At 34.5% G+C, this 18,608-nt stretch overlaps 1 protein-coding gene and 1 long non-coding RNA gene across 4 annotated transcripts; both read right to left on the reverse strand.

Moving 5' to 3' along the window:
• Positions 1-1,656: 1,656 nt before the first annotated feature.
• On the reverse strand, positions 1,657-13,575 carry LOC107921933 (uncharacterized). 2 transcript variants are annotated; one of them, XR_005909293.1, is made up of 5 exons: positions 13,296-13,575; positions 5,493-5,592; positions 5,338-5,410; positions 5,213-5,253; positions 1,657-4,092 (listed from the first exon to the last, which is right to left on the reverse strand). It is a non-coding gene; the product is annotated as an uncharacterized lncRNA (long non-coding RNA). The 2 variants fall into 2 exon arrangements; XR_005909292.1 differs by having other exon boundaries at positions 3,016-4,092; positions 5,505-5,592.
• A 2,540-nt stretch (positions 13,576-16,115) lies between these two features.
• LOC107921099 (desmethyl-deoxy-podophyllotoxin synthase) lies at positions 16,116-18,102 on the reverse strand. Of its 2 annotated transcripts, XM_016850968.2 has the most exons (3): positions 17,852-18,102; positions 17,184-17,749; positions 16,116-16,962 (listed from the first exon to the last, which is right to left on the reverse strand). In XM_016850968.2, exons 1-3 carry the CDS (start codon positions 18,072-18,074, stop codon positions 16,324-16,326), a joined length of 1,428 nt encoding a protein of 475 aa, XP_016706457.1. In that variant the 5' UTR covers positions 18,075-18,102; the 3' UTR covers positions 16,116-16,323. The 2 variants fall into 2 exon arrangements, with proteins under 2 accessions (XP_016706457.1, XP_016706456.1); XM_016850967.2 differs by having other exon boundaries at positions 17,184-18,102.
• Between the last annotated feature and the right edge of the window lie 506 nt (positions 18,103-18,608).

The raw sequence follows: 18,608 nt of genomic DNA on the forward strand, positions 1-18,608 counted from the left end.
AGATTAAAAGAATAACATTATTGCCCTTATTGTCTCTTACTATCAACAGCACTACAAAACTTTGGACTTGTATTTCAAGGTGGTATGTTATATTGAAATAAAAATCACCTACAAAGGAGAGTATGACGAGAGAAGTAATTCATCTAAGTTGAGTCGAACAACAAAAATATTTAGCGTCATGATTCAAGACCAAATAAATAAGGGAAAATATACTCAACCATATTAATTAAAGACAAACTGACCTTGATGGAACATAGTTAGGGTTGAAGATGAACATTACTGCTATTTGTGATGATCACCGGAAATGGTCAAAATCAAGTGGCCTTTGCAAGGAAGATGATGATAATGACCCAAAGATTGTGGTAGGCTTTGAGGGGAGCTTCTACCGTCGGTTAAAAAAATTAGTAAAAGCTTTTACCAAATTTAATATGAAAAATCATCTCTGAGCTAAATGCATGCCGCAACTTGATGGGTGTCAATTATGAGGAGGATTCATCATTGTTGGGCTTTCAGCTCATTATCATCTTCATTGTCTCCATCTTCGTCATCATCACCATTATCATCATCTTCATCTCTATCTCTATCTCCAATGTTATCTTTATCTTCATCTTCATCTTCATCTTGTTTTTCCGTGCTAGACTTTTGCATCTTAGGTTGTCATCGTATATCATCAGTTGCACTAGTAGGTGGTTACGAAGATGATTCGCCTCTGAAGAATAGTGATTACGGTGGTTTTTGTGATACTATCGATAGAGAAATATATGGTATCAAACTACCCAATTGTGCATAGAATGCTAAAATTATAGGCGATCCTAGATACAATGGTGTTGTTGACGACATTGGCCTATAATATGCTCTTGCAGATGGAGGTGGTGTAAAAATTATTCTTGGGGAAGGTGTTGATGCATGGTATGATGGTGAAATGGATGACAGGGTATATATCGATGATGGTGCATAATTCAGTGCTTGTGTGAAAAACATGGGATTGTTAGTAAATGAATAAGAAGAATATGAACATACTGACCCAGAGGTGCATCCATCAATATAAGATTTGGGGCTAGAGTTGATAATGGTGAACTTGATGCATGTACCCTTGATAGCGCCTCATATAGGGTCGTGTTAGCCTTCTACAATGTATTTGTCTACTCATTTCCTCTTCCGACAATAGATATGACTTACCATTAAGTCTAAATCATGTTATGTAATCCGAAGACGTCACCAAACCCAGTCTGACAATTTGTTCGTGTATAGGTAGAAATACCTATGTGCCCAGAAGTCTAGATCAATCTTCATCGGTTCTCCCCCAAAAGTCAATCTTATGAAGTTCATCGAGGTTTTGAGGTGAGGGCTAAATATTTTGCACAAGGTCAAACTAGCATATCACTTGATCAGATTCATACATCTCAACTATTGCAAAAACTATCAATGGCACTTTGACATGTCAGATATTACGATTCTTCAAAAATTCAGCTGAGATGCATTCTTCAATTCTTGAACCAGAGTATGACATCTTTTCAAACTGCAGTATGAAATTATAAATTTCATTATGTCTCTAATAATAAATTTCAAATCTTTGAAAAACTCAAAAACTAAATCAGCTTCTGACGGTTGAACTAACAATAATCAGATATCTTGAAGCTCATTTGGCATACCCACATGGTTTGTGTCATTGTTCCACCTGTTCAAATAATATGTTATTTCGAAAATATAATAATGAAAACAATAATATGATAACTATATTATTAAATGAATCTTACCTTATTATAAGTGGAAACTGGTGAAGAAAGTTTACTCGGGGATATAAAAATGGTAAACGGTACTATGCCTATGACTGAAGGAGTATACATCCACCAATATTAATTTTCGATGTTATAGTGGCCTGACACATCTTTCGGTACAATGTAGCCAAGACACCTGATCCCCAACTGAGCCGATCGGCTTCTTTTAGGTCAATTAGTTGTAGAAGCCAAATGTACCTTATTTTGAGATTTATCTGGGCATTAGAAACCCCCGATCAACCTCAATATAAATACTCGAGCAAATTGCTATTTTTCAACCTCACTAAAAGAGTTGTTGAGATGTGATAAATTATCTTCTAGCCATTTTATATATATCCGACTACCACTAAACTTGTTTGGCACCTTGCCCAATAGCTGGTGGCAAATTGGCCTCCAATCCGCAACATGCACTAATCCTATAACGACTACCCCATGAACTAGCAGACTGAGTTGTAATGTCACATCTTTGAGTGTAATCATACAGTCATCGCACGAAAGATAAAATATGTGTATTTGGAGTTTTCATCTCTCCAACAAAGCTCTGATAAGTGTGAGATGTGTGTAAGAATCTTGCATGTAACACCCCTAACCCATATCTGTCGTTGGAACAGGGTTACGGAGTATTACCGAAAATTACAGATCATATAACAGATATTTCACATTATATATAATTCATATCAGATGTCAATCATAATGTCCCTTATATGAGCCCTCGAGGCCCAAAATATACATTTGAATCAAGTCGGGACTAAATCGGGTACACAAAATTTTTTTAAAAACATCAAAATTTTACCTAGGTGTAAGGGACACACGCCCATGTGGTCAGCCCGTATGACTCACATGGTCAAGAGACATGCCCATGTCTCATGTCGTGTGGGCATTCAAAATAGGCCACACGACCGTGTCCCAGACTGTGTCCAAAATTGGGAGCATTCTGACTTGGGTCACATTGTCAAGCCACACGCCCGTGTGCTAGGCCATGTGAGCATACTGACTTGCATTAAATAGGTGCAGGGGTCACACGGCCAAGCCATATGCCCGTGTGTTAGGCCGTGTGATCAATTTTGAGCATTTTGTTTTGAAAATTTTAAGATGTAGGGGACACACGGCCAAAACACACGCTCATGTGCTAGGCTGTGTGTCACACACGGCTGAGACACTGGCCCATGTCTCTGCCTGTGTGGACAAAAATAGGCCATTTCCAAGCCACATTTCTCACCCAAAATTTGCCTTCTGCCTACATTAACACTTTAACACATTCACAAGCCAATACAAGACATTTAAATCAAGCCAAGACTAAGTCTTGTGCATGACATATCATCATATATAATCAAATATCTAGCTTACCAAATTGATCAAAATCACATGTATGCTTATTTATATCAAACATACTAGCTCAATTCAATCATCAGCATATCAATAGATTATCCATCACTCAACCATATCAACCACACAACAAGCATGATAAGATCACACATATATACACATCAAAATATGTCCAACTCAAGCCATTCCAATGGCTCATTACAACCCAAACATTTACATGCCAACATTGGCTAATTAACCTATACACGCCATTATAACCAAAATAAAATTTCTATTTATACTGAAATGAATCAATGGATAGTGTGAGATATCTCCTCCAAGCTTCCAATCCAATGAGCTTTTGAATTACTATAAAATAGGGACAGTGAAACAAAGCAAGCTTTAAAGCTTAGTAAGTTTGTATAACATGAAATTTAACTTACCATTTATCATTTAAGGTAAGCAAACTAAATATACTCAAACCAATTTGTGCAATTGCCTAACACACATCCTCATCCATCATGTTAGTCATGTATTGTAACACCCCAAACTTGGCCTAGACGTTACGGCCGAATCTGACATGTCACATAGAAGTGTTCTTCTAAAATCGAAGTCTAATGAAGAAAATCGTTTGGTAAAAATCCAATTTATTCTTACCTCTTAAAATCATTTGGTACGTTATAAAACCACCATGCGGTAAAACGGTTTGTTATTGGAGGTTTAAAATTAGCAGAAGCTACTTCATTTAAGGTTATTTTGAAGTTGAAAATATGTGTTTGTCTTGAAAAAAAAATAGTGTTTATTATGAAAACTTATTTGTACCCGTTAAGCAGTTCAAAATAAATAAATAAACCCATTTTAAAGAAAATTAAAATACTAGAGGCCTTATTACATAAAAAACAACCCAAAGTAAACTTTAAAAGAAATCAGTCTAGAATAAAAATACTAGCGAATGTGTGGCCACCTCCGAGTCCCTCGCAGCTCCAAATCAACTAAGGTTGGGGATTACCTGCACAGTTAGAAGAAAAGGGTGAGTTACGAGAACTCAGTGTGTAATCCCCTATCATGCAGTAACAAACTAGGCCTAAGCCATTTCCAGTATCAGTGTGGGCTTTAGCCCAATACAATATCAGAACAGTGTGGGCCTTAGCCCAACATAATAACAGTGTGGGCCTAAGCCTGTTATAGTATCAGTATGGTGCAAATATGCAAAACCCACCCCAATTCAGACCAACACACCACCCGTACCAACCCTACACACCATATGGGGACAAAGTCGACCCACTCAGCCCATACACCAATATTGCAGCATAGTTGCCAGCAATAAAAACGCAGCCGAGCTGCCAGTACAGTATATGTGGCATAGCCACCAGTAACAGTGATTGTGGCAGAGCCACAAGAAACAGTACTTCCTCCATAACAGAAACCCAACCCATGCAGTGTTAAATAAATATGTCATACTCACGAATTATACGTATATGCAATATGCCATACTCAGTATCAGTTAAATAAATATCATAAAGCCATACAAATAATTTCATTTACTAGGGTATACCGGTCAATCTACCCTTCTGGAGGTATTTCAATAATTTTACCCTACAGGGGTATTTCGATAATTTACCCATCGGGGGTATTTTAGTAATTTACCTATTGAGAGTATTTTGGTAATTTACCCATCGAGGGTATTTTGGTAATTTACCCATCGAGGGTATTTTGGCAATTTACCCATCGAGGGTTTTCGATAATTTACCCATTGAGGGTATTTCTGTGATTTACCCATCGAGGGTATTTCGATAATTTACCCATCGATGGTATTTCAGTAATTTACCTATTGAGGGTATTTCTGTAATTTACCCATTGAGGGTATTTTGGTAATTTACACATCGAGGGTATTTTGGTAATTTACCCATCGAGGGTATTTTGGTAATTTTTATTCGTGTGGGCCCAAGAGCCCATTAGGGCCCATAACGGCCCAAGTGCACGAAAACACTTGTGGTGGCCTCATCAGTCTACCGCTTTCGGTTGTGGGCTCGATTTTTTTTTCACACGAGCGATTGCACACTCAGATGCCAAAGTTTCAGTTTTCCAGCTTTTGCCGATTCTTAACAGAAAATAATGTGATTACACACCTGTTTGTGAAAGCTTTGCGAAACACCCTCTTGCCACCAACCTACATAGATTTACACACTCAATCAATCCTTCAATCAACGGTATTTCCCAATACTTAACCCACGCTTAAACCAATACCACTTACCACGATTATAAGAACTATGACCTAATCTTTTACGATTCTTGATCGAGGCACGGTTCCCCCTTTTGATGATTATCTGATCAAACAACGATAGTTATTGAACGATAAGGTTACTTAAGAATTATTCCACATGAAAGTTCACGGCATAAAAGGCTTACCTATCAACTTACCCTTAATGATCCAACCGGTTGATGAAAGAGATTTGAAATGCCTCCACGCCCTAGAGAAATTTCCTTTCTCTTCTGGCAACTTAGCACCCTAAATTGTGGATGACGAATTTGGTTAGAGAGGCTTAGGCACAATCGGACAAGCATAGAAGAAGACCTACCTTGAAGAATTCGGTTGAGGTGGAGGTGCATTCAGTTTTGATAGAGAAGATAAATGGAGAAGGTTTCAGTTTTTAGCAAAAAATGAAGACCCCAAAAGATGTTATCTTTTTCGCAATTGAAAGAAAAGAAGAGATGATAGCTACTTGGTTATCTCAGAAACTAAACGCAAAAAAAAAAATCGAACAAAAAGAAATAAAACCTGAATGGTAAGATTGGAGAGCAAAGAAAACTCAGTCACCCAAGGCTTCTCAAATGCCGAAATACTCCCCAAACCCCCTCTAGCCGAATTTTGCACAAACAAGAGTCCCATTCGGCACAACCTCCCCACTCACCTCAACTCATTGATTATCTCCACCATTTCCTCTATAACCGCCTCTTAAATTTTCTCCCACAACTCTCCATGACTAAATTCAAACTCCACCATGTAGAGTCTCAATCCAACTCTACTTTTCATGTTGCCAATGAGTAAAATAAATACTGCTTTGCTATTCAAGGGATTCAAACTCAAGCTCCCTTGCCACATTAATCACGCCACTGCCACTGGGCCACAAGCTCATCTTATGCTCCATTTTTCTCCAAGAACTATTCTTAGGGCCTTCAGGCCAGCTTTAAGGTTCCCTTAAGAAGAAAAAAAAACAAAATTTCGCTAGAGTCTAGGTTTGATCCTAGGACTTTTCACACACTCCCAAACACACTCAATTCACTTAGCCATTAAAGCAAACAAGCTACTTGCATCAAATATAAAAAATTTAAAGACCCCATATTTTTGGGGCGTTACATGTATTTCATAGAAATATCAAGAAGTATAAATGAGCTCAATAATAATCAAATTGTCATATACATAAATTTTCCATATCATGTGTCCATATAACATGTACAAATCATTTCCTTATATTTCAGATATATTTGGGTAATAAATTCATTTTGAATCCATATTATCTCGTTTTAGAACTTTATCCATTGAACTCTTTAAATTATCGATGGATACATGGGTAGTACACACGAAGTGTATAAAACTGTAATCCGTCAATTCATATATTACCCATCAATTCATATTCAGGAATGCTCATAAGAGCATATAAACGAGAAGCTCTTCCGAGCCATATAACGGGAAGCTCATGTGAGCCAATTAACTAATCAAGAAGCTCGTGCGAGCCGTATATAGGTAAGCTCCAGAGAGCCATTAATTGGAAGGTTTATGAAAGAGCCTTTAATCGGGAAGCTCCGGAGAGCTATTAATCAGGAAGCTCATAAGAGCTAATTATCGGGAAGCTCCGAAGAGCCAATTAACAGGACACTCATAAGAGCTACGGTGTGTCCGCAACATATGCAAGATCACAACCAAATTGGGATGCTCATAAGAGCTATTAACGGGATGCTCTTGCGAGCTGTGGTGTGTCTACAACGTATGCAAGACCACAACCAATTCAGGAACCCTGTATCCATCGAATTTCGTTTGTTCAAACGAGACTTAACTCTTGTCAAACATTATCGGATATGTGATTCATTCTTATACATGAAAATTTTATACATTTTACATACATAACATTCAATTCAAACATATAAATATACAATTTATTACACGAACTTATCTCAACAATGTTCGTGTACACAAAAGCTACTAATCCGTACTTTCTCTTTTCCACGATCTAACCTTGTATTCGATCTATCCGAATGAATTTAACATCAATTTATATTCAATTCAATTCACATCTTTGGAAAAATTACATTTTGCCCCTATACTTTTAGTTAATTATGATTTCATCCCTAGGCTCGGAAAATAAAATTCATGCAATTTAATCCTTATTCCAAGCCTAGCCGATTTTTACATGTAACAATAGAAGCTCATGTATTTCATATAATTTAGAAATTTTCTATAAATTTTACATCTTTTCAATTTAGTCCTTAAATCAAATTTTAATCAAAATTATATTTACAAAAGTTGTTTATCTATCAACAACATTTCATTTTCTACCATAAAACTTCTAATTCTTACATACTCATCCATGTAAAAACCCTAGTACTTTGATAAATTAATCCTCGAGATACCTAGATTAAGCTATTACGATCTTGGAAACATAAAAATCATTAAAAATGGGACAAGAATGCTTACCCAATTAAGCCAAGTAAGCTTTCTCAAAACTCCATAACCATGGCTAGGGTTTCCATGTCTTATTTTTAGGAAAGATGATAAAATGATGATATTTTGTTTTATTTTATTATTTATCATCTTTTTATCTTTTACTTTCCAATTTCATCCTTTTCTTTATTGAATTTTCCAATGATGAATAATCATGTTTATCTACTAACTCTTCTAATATTTTTCATAAAAGGACCTCAAATTTTGAATTTCATAGCTATTTGATTCCTTTAGTTACTATACTTCAACTTTTGCACTTTATGCAATTTGGTCCTTTATATCAAATTAAATATGAAATCGGTAAAATTTCTTTACAAAATTTTCATATAACATTTCTATCATAATGTAGACCAAAAAATAATATTAAAATAATTTTCCTATATTGGTAGATGCAAACAACTTAATTCTATTATTAAAAATGTTAAACACTTTAAAAATGTAAGTTACCTTATGTTAATTACTTGGAGATATTTGAGATGATGAAAATCAAGGCACGAAATAGATTTTGAGATAGAATAATATTTTGTAATCCATTTAGGAATTGAGATAGAAAATTGAGAGGAAATGAATTTTGAGAATGAAAATTAAATTTGGTATTGATTGAATGGAGTGAGAAAACATTAAATTTGGTTTGGGTATATATAGTGGATTTTAGGGACTTTGGGGAAATTTTTCTTTTTTTCTTTCATCGTTGAAATTAAATATTTTCATTTAAAATTTATTTAACCATTGGGCCATCAGTTAAAAATCAAGAGCCCTGGTTTTTTAATTGTTGACATCCAACGATTTGATTTTTTTTTACATATGTTGGGTAAAAACACACTTTATTGGATTGGCTTTTAGTGAAAATGTGTCTAGTGCGTTTTCACCCATGTGGCATTGTGTTCTTGCGAACCAAATACTCAAATTTCTAGAGAAAGAAAAACACAATTTTCTATCCAGATGCTCAATTCATAAAACAATGTAAAAATTGTAAAAGAAAAATCATTAATGAAAATTTGTAAAAATCATAAAATTTTAAGGTTTTTATTTTTTTGCATTCTAAATTTTAAAATTTTTAATTAACACCCTAAATTACAATATATCTCATATATAACAACATTCTCTAACAACTACCAAAATCAGACTATTTACTCAAATTCCTAATTAAAAATCACAATTTTCTAACGAAATACTCAAAATCCTATTGGAAACCCCACTTTGTAAAAATTCTTTAAAAAATGTAAAAAAATTGTTAAATAAAAATTGTAATATTTATAATGCCAAAAAAATAATTTTACAATTTTTATGATTTATAATTAAGAATTTTTACAATTTTTTTAAGAATTTTTACAAAGTTAGGTTTCCAATAGGACTTTGAGTATTTGATTAGAAAATTATGATTTTATTAGGAATTTGAGTAAATAGTTGATGGATTTTGTACTTGCTAGAAGCTTATAGGAATAATTGATTAAAAGTTTTGTGTTTTATGAAAGCTCATGAAAAGTTCATACTAAGAAGCTCACCCAAGGATAAAAAGTCTGCTCTTGGTAGCACGTTTGGTTTTATTTTATCTTTTGGTATTCTTGTGTTTTTTTTTTTAAAGTTTTGTTTCGTCTTTTTTAAGTTTTCTTTACATTAGTTCTGGCGAGAAGACAAGATGGAGAAGGAAATGGAAGGCTTTAAATCTTAAAGATGAAGAAGATGTTGGAATTTCGTTGCCAATAGATTGGGAGGCACAAAAATCGACTTACAAGTTATGTTTGGTTGGTTATTTCTTAACAGCGTGTATTGTTCATTTTCCGGCTATGAAAAATACTATGGCAAATCTTTGGCATCCCTTAAGGGGAGTACTAATATCAAATTTGGGAGAAAAAAAGTTTCTTTTCAAGTTTTTCCATGAGATGGATATCAAGTGTGTAATGGAAGAGGCCCTATAGACTGTCAATAACCACTTGTTGATTCATCATTGTTTAGAGAATAATGAAGACCTGATGCAAGTTTCTCTGGTATTTTCACCTTTCTGGATTCAGGTTCATGATCTTCCCCCTGGTTTCTTTTCGAAAAGTGTGGTAAAAAAATTGGGAAAATTTGTTGGATGTTTTGCTAAGTATGATGTGAAACCTCTGAGTAGAGGATTCATGAGTTTCTTGCATTTTGAAGTAGAGGTGGATACCAAGAAGCCATTGAAAAGAAGAAAGAAGATCATGTTATCCTAATCAAATTTAACTTATGTCTCCCTTCGATATGAGAGGTTGACTTTACTTTATTTTCTTTGAGGGTGGTTGGGACATAATGATAAATTTTGCCTTGTCCAATTAACAAAAGGGGATGAGGTTTTGGAGTTGGGATGGAACTCAAATTTGAAAACATAATCTAGAAGAGTTGTGGTTGAGAATAGTATCTGGCTTCGGAAGGTAAGGGATGACGAATTTTGGGGAAGAAATTTGACAAGCTATGATTTGGGGAGAAATCAAAGGGAGGATGTTAGGAGAGATTTAAGGAAGAAAATAAATCCAATCTTGGGATTTAATTTGGAGTGATTTCCTAAAAAAATGGAAATAAATTTCATGGGATCTTTTAATGATGTAAGCCAATTTGAAATGGACCATGATCTTGAGGAAAGCCCTGTTGCACAGTTGGACAAAAAAAAGGCCCACGATAGTCTTTTTGGACTCTAGCATTTCGGGAATGGAAGATTCGCTAAAGACCACGAATGAACAACATAATATTTGCTCCCTTCTTATATTGGCGGAGACCAGGAGGCCTGCTGACCTTGAACCATGAAAATGATAAGTTGGAATGTCCACGGATTAGGGAGTACGCAGACGATTCGAAGACTTCGGCACATGCTAAAGATCTGCAATCTCCAAATTATCTTCTTAATGGAGATTAAGTTGAATAGTGTTCGAATGGAGTGGGTCTGAAAGCAATGTATATTTTCTAATGGAACTGATGTTTCAACAAATAGAACGAGAGGTGGGCTTAGTTTAGCTTGGAACGAAATTGAATTGGTTCAACTGCGAAGTTATTCTCAGAATCACATTGATGCTGAAATTTTGATAGATGACAATGGTAGAAAATGGAGATTAACCGGTTCTATGGAATCCTAGATGTGCACTTTAGAGAGGAAGGGTGGAATTTATTACAAAGTTTAAGTCATAATTAAGACTTGCCATGGCTTGTATGTGGACATTTCAATGAAATTTTATATTCTTTCGAGAAATTTGGTAGGGTGCCAAGAGATGAAAGATGGATGGAATGTTTTTGTAGAATGCTTGATGATTGTTGATTAATGGATGTAGGGTATGCTGGACCTCAATTCACTTGAGAAAGGGGTAACCTTCTTGAAGCTAATATTCGAGAATGACTTAATAGGGGTGGCTAATGTTGAGTGGTTTGATTTGTTCCCAGATTTTTCAATAAACCACTTACTTCATTCTTTTTCCGAGCACGACCCCCTTCTAATCAAAACTTATCAAGAGAATCAGCAGAGAAGTCGAAAGAATTTTAATTATGAATTGTGGTAGGTCTTGGAGGAATCCTATGAAGAGAAAGTAAGGTGTATTTGGGAGTTGAATTCTGGTTCTGTTCTGGAGAAACTTGAAGTGCTTTCAGCTAGGCTAAAATGATGGGCAAAGGGTATAAAAAGCAAGCGAACCAAAGTTTATAAAGGCTTGCAAGGCAAGCTGGGTCAGTTGCTGGAACTTGACAGGGATGATGATACATTGGCTGAGATAATCGATATAGAAATCCATCTTAATATGGAGATTGAGAAGGAATAAGTTTATTGGGAGCAAAGAGCTAGGACAAATTGAAAATGGAAGATATTCACAATTTCTTTCATAATTCTTTCACAATTTCGATATAAAACATCAAATTCTTTCACAATTTTTCATCCCAAATAAGATATTCAAATCGTATCTCGAATCTAATGGATGAAGTAGGTAATGTAGCCATGTCAAAAACTGAAGTGCAAGAATTTACACGCAAATACTTTACTAATATTTTTGCATCAATAGGAGTGGGTAATATGGAACACATTCTGCCAGGAGCGGATTCTTGTATAACAACAGAAATGAATCAGATACTATTGGCCAATTATATAGATTATGAGGTGGTTTCAGCATTCAAATCAATGGGTCTAACAAAAGCTGCTGGTTCTAACGGATTCCCAGCGCTATTTTTCCAAAAAAATTGGAATATTGTCGGAAGAGATGTAAGCGAATTCTACCTTGGAGTTCTAAATGAAGGTATGAATATGGAACAGTTTAATGCTAATAATATTTTTCTTATTCCTAAAATTGCTTAGTCATTGAATGTGAATAATTTTAGGCCTATAAGTCTTTGCACGGTTATATATAAATTCATTTCTAAAACTATTGCGAATCGATTCCAACAAGTTGTAGATTATTGCATTGACGAGGTCCAAAGTGCGTTTGTCCAAGGGCATATGATAATTGATAATGTCCTTCTTGCTTTTGAAGTCACACTCTTTCAAGCAAAAAAAAAAAAAGGGAAAAGGCTCTTTCACCTTGAAATTAGATATGAGCAAAGCTTATGATCGAGTTGATTGGGGGATTTTTTACAACATATGATACTGAAGATGGGCTTTGATAGAGTTTGAGTGAATTTTATTATAAAGTGTATTAGCTCGATTTCGTACTCCAGTATGATTAACAAAAAAAAAAGACAAATTCTTCCCCACAAGAGGGTTAAGACAAGGGGGCCCATTAAGCCCTTATCTATTTCTGATTTACAGTGAAAGTTTGTCTTCCTTGATGAAATTGGCAAAAAGGGAAGGAGAGTTGGGAGGGGTCAAAGTGAGCAGACGAGGACAAAATTTCATATCTCTTGTTTGTTAATGATTGTATTATTTTCGTAGGGGGTGAATGTTCTTAAATGACTACTCCAAGAGTATGAGGAAGTTTTGGGTCAATGTATAAATTATGAAAAATCAACTATTTTCTATAGTTTGAATACTTCTGAGCAGACTAAACAGGCAATAGCGTAAATCTTACATGTCCGCGTTTCTACAAACCCGAAAAGTATTTGGGGCTTCCTAATTTGGTTGGTAAGGGGAAGAAAGAGGCCTTTCAACTGCTCAAGGATCGGATGAGATGTAAAATTGATAGCTGGAGCACCAGGTTTCTTTCTTAAGGAGTTAAAGAAATTTTTATAAAATCAAATTAACAGGCTATTCTGACTTATACGATGACTTGTTTCTTTACTTCCAATCTCTCTTTGTAATGAAATAGAAGGCATAACTGCAAAGTTCTGGTGGCAAAAAGGGCATGGGAAGAGAGGTATTCATTGGTGTGAATGGAGAAAACTGTGCGATTTAAAGGAAAATGGTGGTCTTAGGTTTCGATGTTTAGCAAAATTCAATATTTTGTTACTTGCAAAATAAGGACGACGATTAATTAATTATTCGAATTCTTTGTTAGCTCGTTCATTAAAAGCTAAATACTATCCTGAAACTGACTTTCTAAATGCAAAATTAGAGAGAATACCTTCATATACTTGGTGAAGTATTTGGGCTTCAAAAGGAATCCTCCAAGATGGAATGTGCTGGCGAGTGGGAACATGTAATAAAATCTCAGTGACACCTTTATTTTGGATCTCATCCATAGTTTAAACACCATGAAAATGAACACAAGGAAGGTGAAGGACAAGGGGAGCAACTTATCCACGGTAAACCTATGCAAAACTTGAGGGTAAACTGTTCTTAACTTATACAGGTTTCTGTTATTGAAATTTGTGCCTGTCAAAACTGATGGCTTGAAAATCTCGTCTTTTGTCACTAGAACATAACAAACTTGAAGAGTATTGCAATTTGATATTTGATAAATAGCAAGGCCGGGGCTAGGCCGGGGGCCTAAAATGGAAAATTTTGATTTTTGGCTCTTTACAATTTATAAAATCTTTAAGTTAGTATAGTTAAAATTGTGACAAAATTTTGATTTGGAATATGGTATTTTGATGATGTTTGGAATATAAATTAAAAAAATTACGATTATCCGAACCAAACTAAATTCTTTTATTAAAATCCCATTAATCATTCATAACAAAAAGTCTCAAACATATAAAAGCCAATTTGCTTTAATCTTTTGTTTGAAACCCCATTGATAGCAAAATTTGTCTTTTTAATATATTTATTTTTGGCTAATTATCGAATAAAATGTTATTAAATTTGAGTTTTTCTTATCAGGAATGAAGTTGGTATGTTAAATTCAAATTCTTATAAAAATAGGGCTAAATTAGAACAAAAAGTAAAGAGGAAGGATAGATTGAAAGATTGAAGGTTTGATTTTAGCTAAATTTTAGCACTAGAATTGTGTATAAATATTTGGGCTGACTTGGCTTTGGAATGAATCAATTCTTTACTCTTTTTAGTACATACTATTTATAACCTAAACCAAAATGATCAAATTTTCTACTGAGTCGTTGAACGAATAGTGTGAGCTCCGACTTGAACTTCCAACTGACCAAACTACTGATAATTTATAAGAAATCAAACACAACGGACGTGAGAAAATCATTGCTTAGTAAGTTCATATTAAAAATAAACTTTAACTTACTGTAAGGAACTTAACTTAAACATTTCACAATTTAATTCACAATCAAGGTCATGATCAGTTCATTTATTTCTTATACACATCACAAGTCTCACAAAGTTAGTGAGTTCATATAATATGAAACATGTAACCTTATCATGACACGAAGCATATACAAGTAAACACATTTAAAACTCAATTCGGCCATCACATATTCATTTCACATTTCACATTTCGTTTCAAATATTCATATCAAAAGTCTCCTTTCATATATCTATTTTCATGTAACAATTTCATATAATCACTTGATGAACCAAATGAAGTAACATCGGATATGCAGGACCTTAGGCATCAGTAGGACATCCAAGACCAACACTCGAAACAATAATAACTCTAATGACATGTCTTTTGTATTCTAAGCATTCACAAGGTTCATACAGGCCACATTTCATATCCATACACACTATTTCATCACAAGAACTCATCCATATAGTTTCTCATTTTCAAACATAACCATCAACTTAGCTAACATTGCAATTTAGTTCAATTCACCATTTACCATATATCAAGCAATTAAAATCATTCACAACATACATAATAGTTAATAAATTAGAAAAATAACAACTAACTAGTTCAACCAATGTACGAACTTACCTAATAAAAAACGGCTACGAACGCGATGTCGATGTTTACTCTGCTAATTTTTCCTTTCCACAATTATTGCCCAATTGATTCGTTTCTTGATCTAAATAATAATTTTAATTCAATTAACCATTTAAAACAACTTAAACAATTAAAATTATGCATATAAGCCCTTTTATTACCATTTTACAAAACTACTCCAAATTTTATCCTTTATGCAATTTAATTCTCAAACCCAAAACTTTCAAATCGAATAGAATTTATCCCAAACCATGCTAGCTGGATTTCCTATAGTCCCTATACAGCCCACATTTATCATTTTTCACAAGAATTTCATGTAACTTTACTATTTTAACAACTTAGTCTTTAAACTTTAAAATCAATGAAAATCACCTTACAAAATAGTCTTATTTAACTATTAAGCTTATAAATCTATCATCAAACTTCAAAAAAACCTAAAACTCTTTAATAGCAAATTTCAAAATCTTTATCCGTTTCACGAAATAGTCCCCGGACTAGCTAAATCAAGTTCTTGATATTCCAAAAACATAAAAATTACAAGAAACGAGTTAGAAATCACTTACCAATTAAAGCTTAAAGGTTGAAAAATGAAAACCCTATTTTTTTCTCTCAACATTCGGCCATGGAAGATAAAGATGATGAAGACGATGGAAAATATCATCTTTTGTTTTATTATTTTAACTTACATAGTTTGGTTTTCTTGTAAATATTAAGACATTTTTAGTTAAACCATAATTAACTTATCATTAAGCTTAACTAAACCGTATCAACATGAATGATGACATATAAATCCACTAGCATAAACACATTTTGGTCTAATTATTCAATTGAACCTTGCTCTATTTAATACTTCATGATAGTAGAACTTTTACCTTCAACCAATCACATCCCAAAATTTAGAATTTCGAGGCGGCTAAACGTAAATGCAAAGTTTCTGGATTCCCCCAACTACCATTATTTACCCAAATCTATATTGCTCAGTTGCCAACCTAATCTAAGAGAAACAACATAACATTTCAAATTAAACAGCGGAATACATTGTGAGCACACTTGTCTTTTCAATATGCTCCTATCTCAGGGTAAAAATTAAAGGGAACATCATTCAAACACGAATTAAAAAAAAGGAAGCAACAACTCCCATTTTGGAATGTGATTTCACAATCTTTTCACTGCCATGTGGAATACATACATTCTAATTATTTAACACATGGTGGTAGGTGATTATAGGGATAACAAAATCCGAACCATTCGATAAATTTTATATTGATCCGTTTCGAATGGAGTAGATTTATTTTTGAAAAAGTGAATGGGTTTAGTAATATTAACTCCCGTCCCGCTCCACTGTCATTCTTAAGTGATGCGGAGTGGGAATAAGGTAGAGCTCGCTTCTTCTTCCAACAGAAGCACCAAAAGCCTCAGTCATGTCTAGATCCTCATTTTTCATTCCATTAGGGAGTTTCCAATCAAAATGGGATAGTAATTTTGCAAGGGAAAGCTCGACAACAGCCATGCCATATGACATGCCAGGACATATCCTCCTTCCAGCACCAAAGGGAATAAATTCGAAGTTAGCCCCTTTATAGTCAACTGAACCATCGATGAATCTCTCTGGATAGAACCTCTCGGCTTCATTCCAGCAGTTGGAATCTCTTCCAATTGCCCATGCATTAACGATCACTCTGGTTTTGGCTGGTATCTCATATCCATTAATCTCACATCTCTCACTATTTTCTCTTGGAATTAGCAAAGGTAGAGGAGGGTGTAATCTTAGAGTTTCCTTTATAACCAGCTTCAAGTACTTCAGTTCATGAAGGTTTGACTCGTTAACATCCCCTGTTTTGTCATAGAGTTCCCTCACCTCGGCTTGTGCTTTTCCAAGGATCCTAGGATTTTTCATCATTTCCGACATTGCCCATTCTGCTAGAGTTGCAGATGTCTCAGTTCCACCCAAGAGAATATCCTGAAATGATGTTCTACTTAGTTACGGTGCAAAACATCTTTTTACAGTTTTCAAGCAACTAAAAGAAGCAAGGAGTCATATATTTGGACACTGAATAAATCTTGCTTCCCAAAGATATCAACCTGAAGTTTGAAGTAATTTGATGTTTGAGCATGTTAAATTTATAGGACTATATAAACCCATATATAAACACGCAAGATATGATATATGAAACCACTAACCAGGATAACAGCTTTGATGTTGTTAATTGTTAAGGGAAACTCAAGTCCTCCATGATCCTGAAGATTCAGAAGAACATCAACTAGATCCTCTGTTACATCAACACTGTCCTCCGGATTTGCACTGCTATCTCTATGTTCTTGAATGATGCTCTCAAGCATTGTGTCTATATCATGGTGAAACCTCTCAAGTTCGGCTCTCATCCCACTGAGATCCGGAAGAAATTTGATGGATGGAAACAGATCAGCAATATTAAAACCAGCCATAGCTTCCACGAATTTCTTTAGAAATGAAATGAATGCTTCGTGTTTCTTGCACCTTCCTGCGAAAGCAGTCCTTAAAATGATGTTATATGATAAATTGCATAACATTTCTCCAAGGTTGATTTCCTTTCCTGTCTTAGAAAAGATGGATCTAATTAAACTTGACACCTGCTCTTCTCTGACTGAACGGAATGATTGTACACGTTTCACACTGAGCAGCTCCAATGTGCAAACTTTTCGAAGTTGCCTCCAACAGCTTCCATATGGTGCAAAAGCAATATCTGAAAGATTGTATAATACGATTTCTGCACCAAGGAGAAAGGGCCTGTTAGCAAAATTGATATCATGTGTTTTCATCACTTCTTTAGCAGCCTCTGAAGAAGAAACAATAACGTGTGATAATTCACCAAGTTGTAGTTGCATCACGGAACCATGTCTTTTGGCTAATTCCGCCAAGCGCTGATGGGGAAGTGCAAATATTAAAAGATGCAAGTGCCCTATAATAGGTAGTTTCCATGGTGCAGGAGGTAGATTTTTGGGTGTCTCCTTTATTTTGGATCTCATCCATAGTTTCAACACCATGAAAATGAACACAAGGAAGGTGAAGGACAAGGGGAGCAACTTATCCATGGTAAACCTAGGCAAAACTTAAGGGTAAACTGTTCTTAACTTATACAGGTTTCTGTTATTGAAATTTGTGCCTGTCAAAACTGATGGCTTGAAAATCTCGTCTTTTGTCACTAGAACATAACAAACTTGAAGAGTATTGCAATTTAATATTTGATAAATAGCAATGCCGGGTCTAGGCCGGGGGCCTAAAATGGGAAATTTTGATTTTTGGCTCTTTACAATTTATAAAATCTTTAAGTTAGTATAGTTAAAACTGTACTTTGATCTTTAAAATGACAAAATTTTGATTTGGAATATGGTATTTTGATGATGATTTTTGGAATCTAAATTAAAAAAATTACGATTATCCGAACCAAACTGAATTCTTTTATTAAAATCCCATTAATCATTCATAACAAAAAGTCTCAAACATATAAAAGCTAATTTGCTTTAATCTTTTGTTTGAAACCCCATTGATAGCAAAATTTGTCTTTTTAATATATTTATTTTTGGCTAATTATCGAATAAAATGTTATTAAATTTGAGCTTTTCTTA

Source organism: Gossypium hirsutum, chromosome D01 (genome assembly GCF_007990345.1).
Source record: "Gossypium hirsutum isolate 1008001.06 chromosome D01, Gossypium_hirsutum_v2.1, whole genome shotgun sequence".
Taxonomy (NCBI): domain Eukaryota; kingdom Viridiplantae; phylum Streptophyta; class Magnoliopsida; order Malvales; family Malvaceae; genus Gossypium; species Gossypium hirsutum.

Coding starts and splice junctions, on each gene's coding strand:
- LOC107921099 (XM_016850967.2), bottom strand. CDS start 18,074: ATGGATAAGTTGCTCCCCTTGTCCTTCACCTTCCTTGTGTTCATTTTC. Junction 16,963..17,183: donor ACATCAAAGCTGTTATCCTG/GTTAGTGGTTTC, acceptor ACATCATTTCAG/GATATTCTCTTGGGTGGAAC.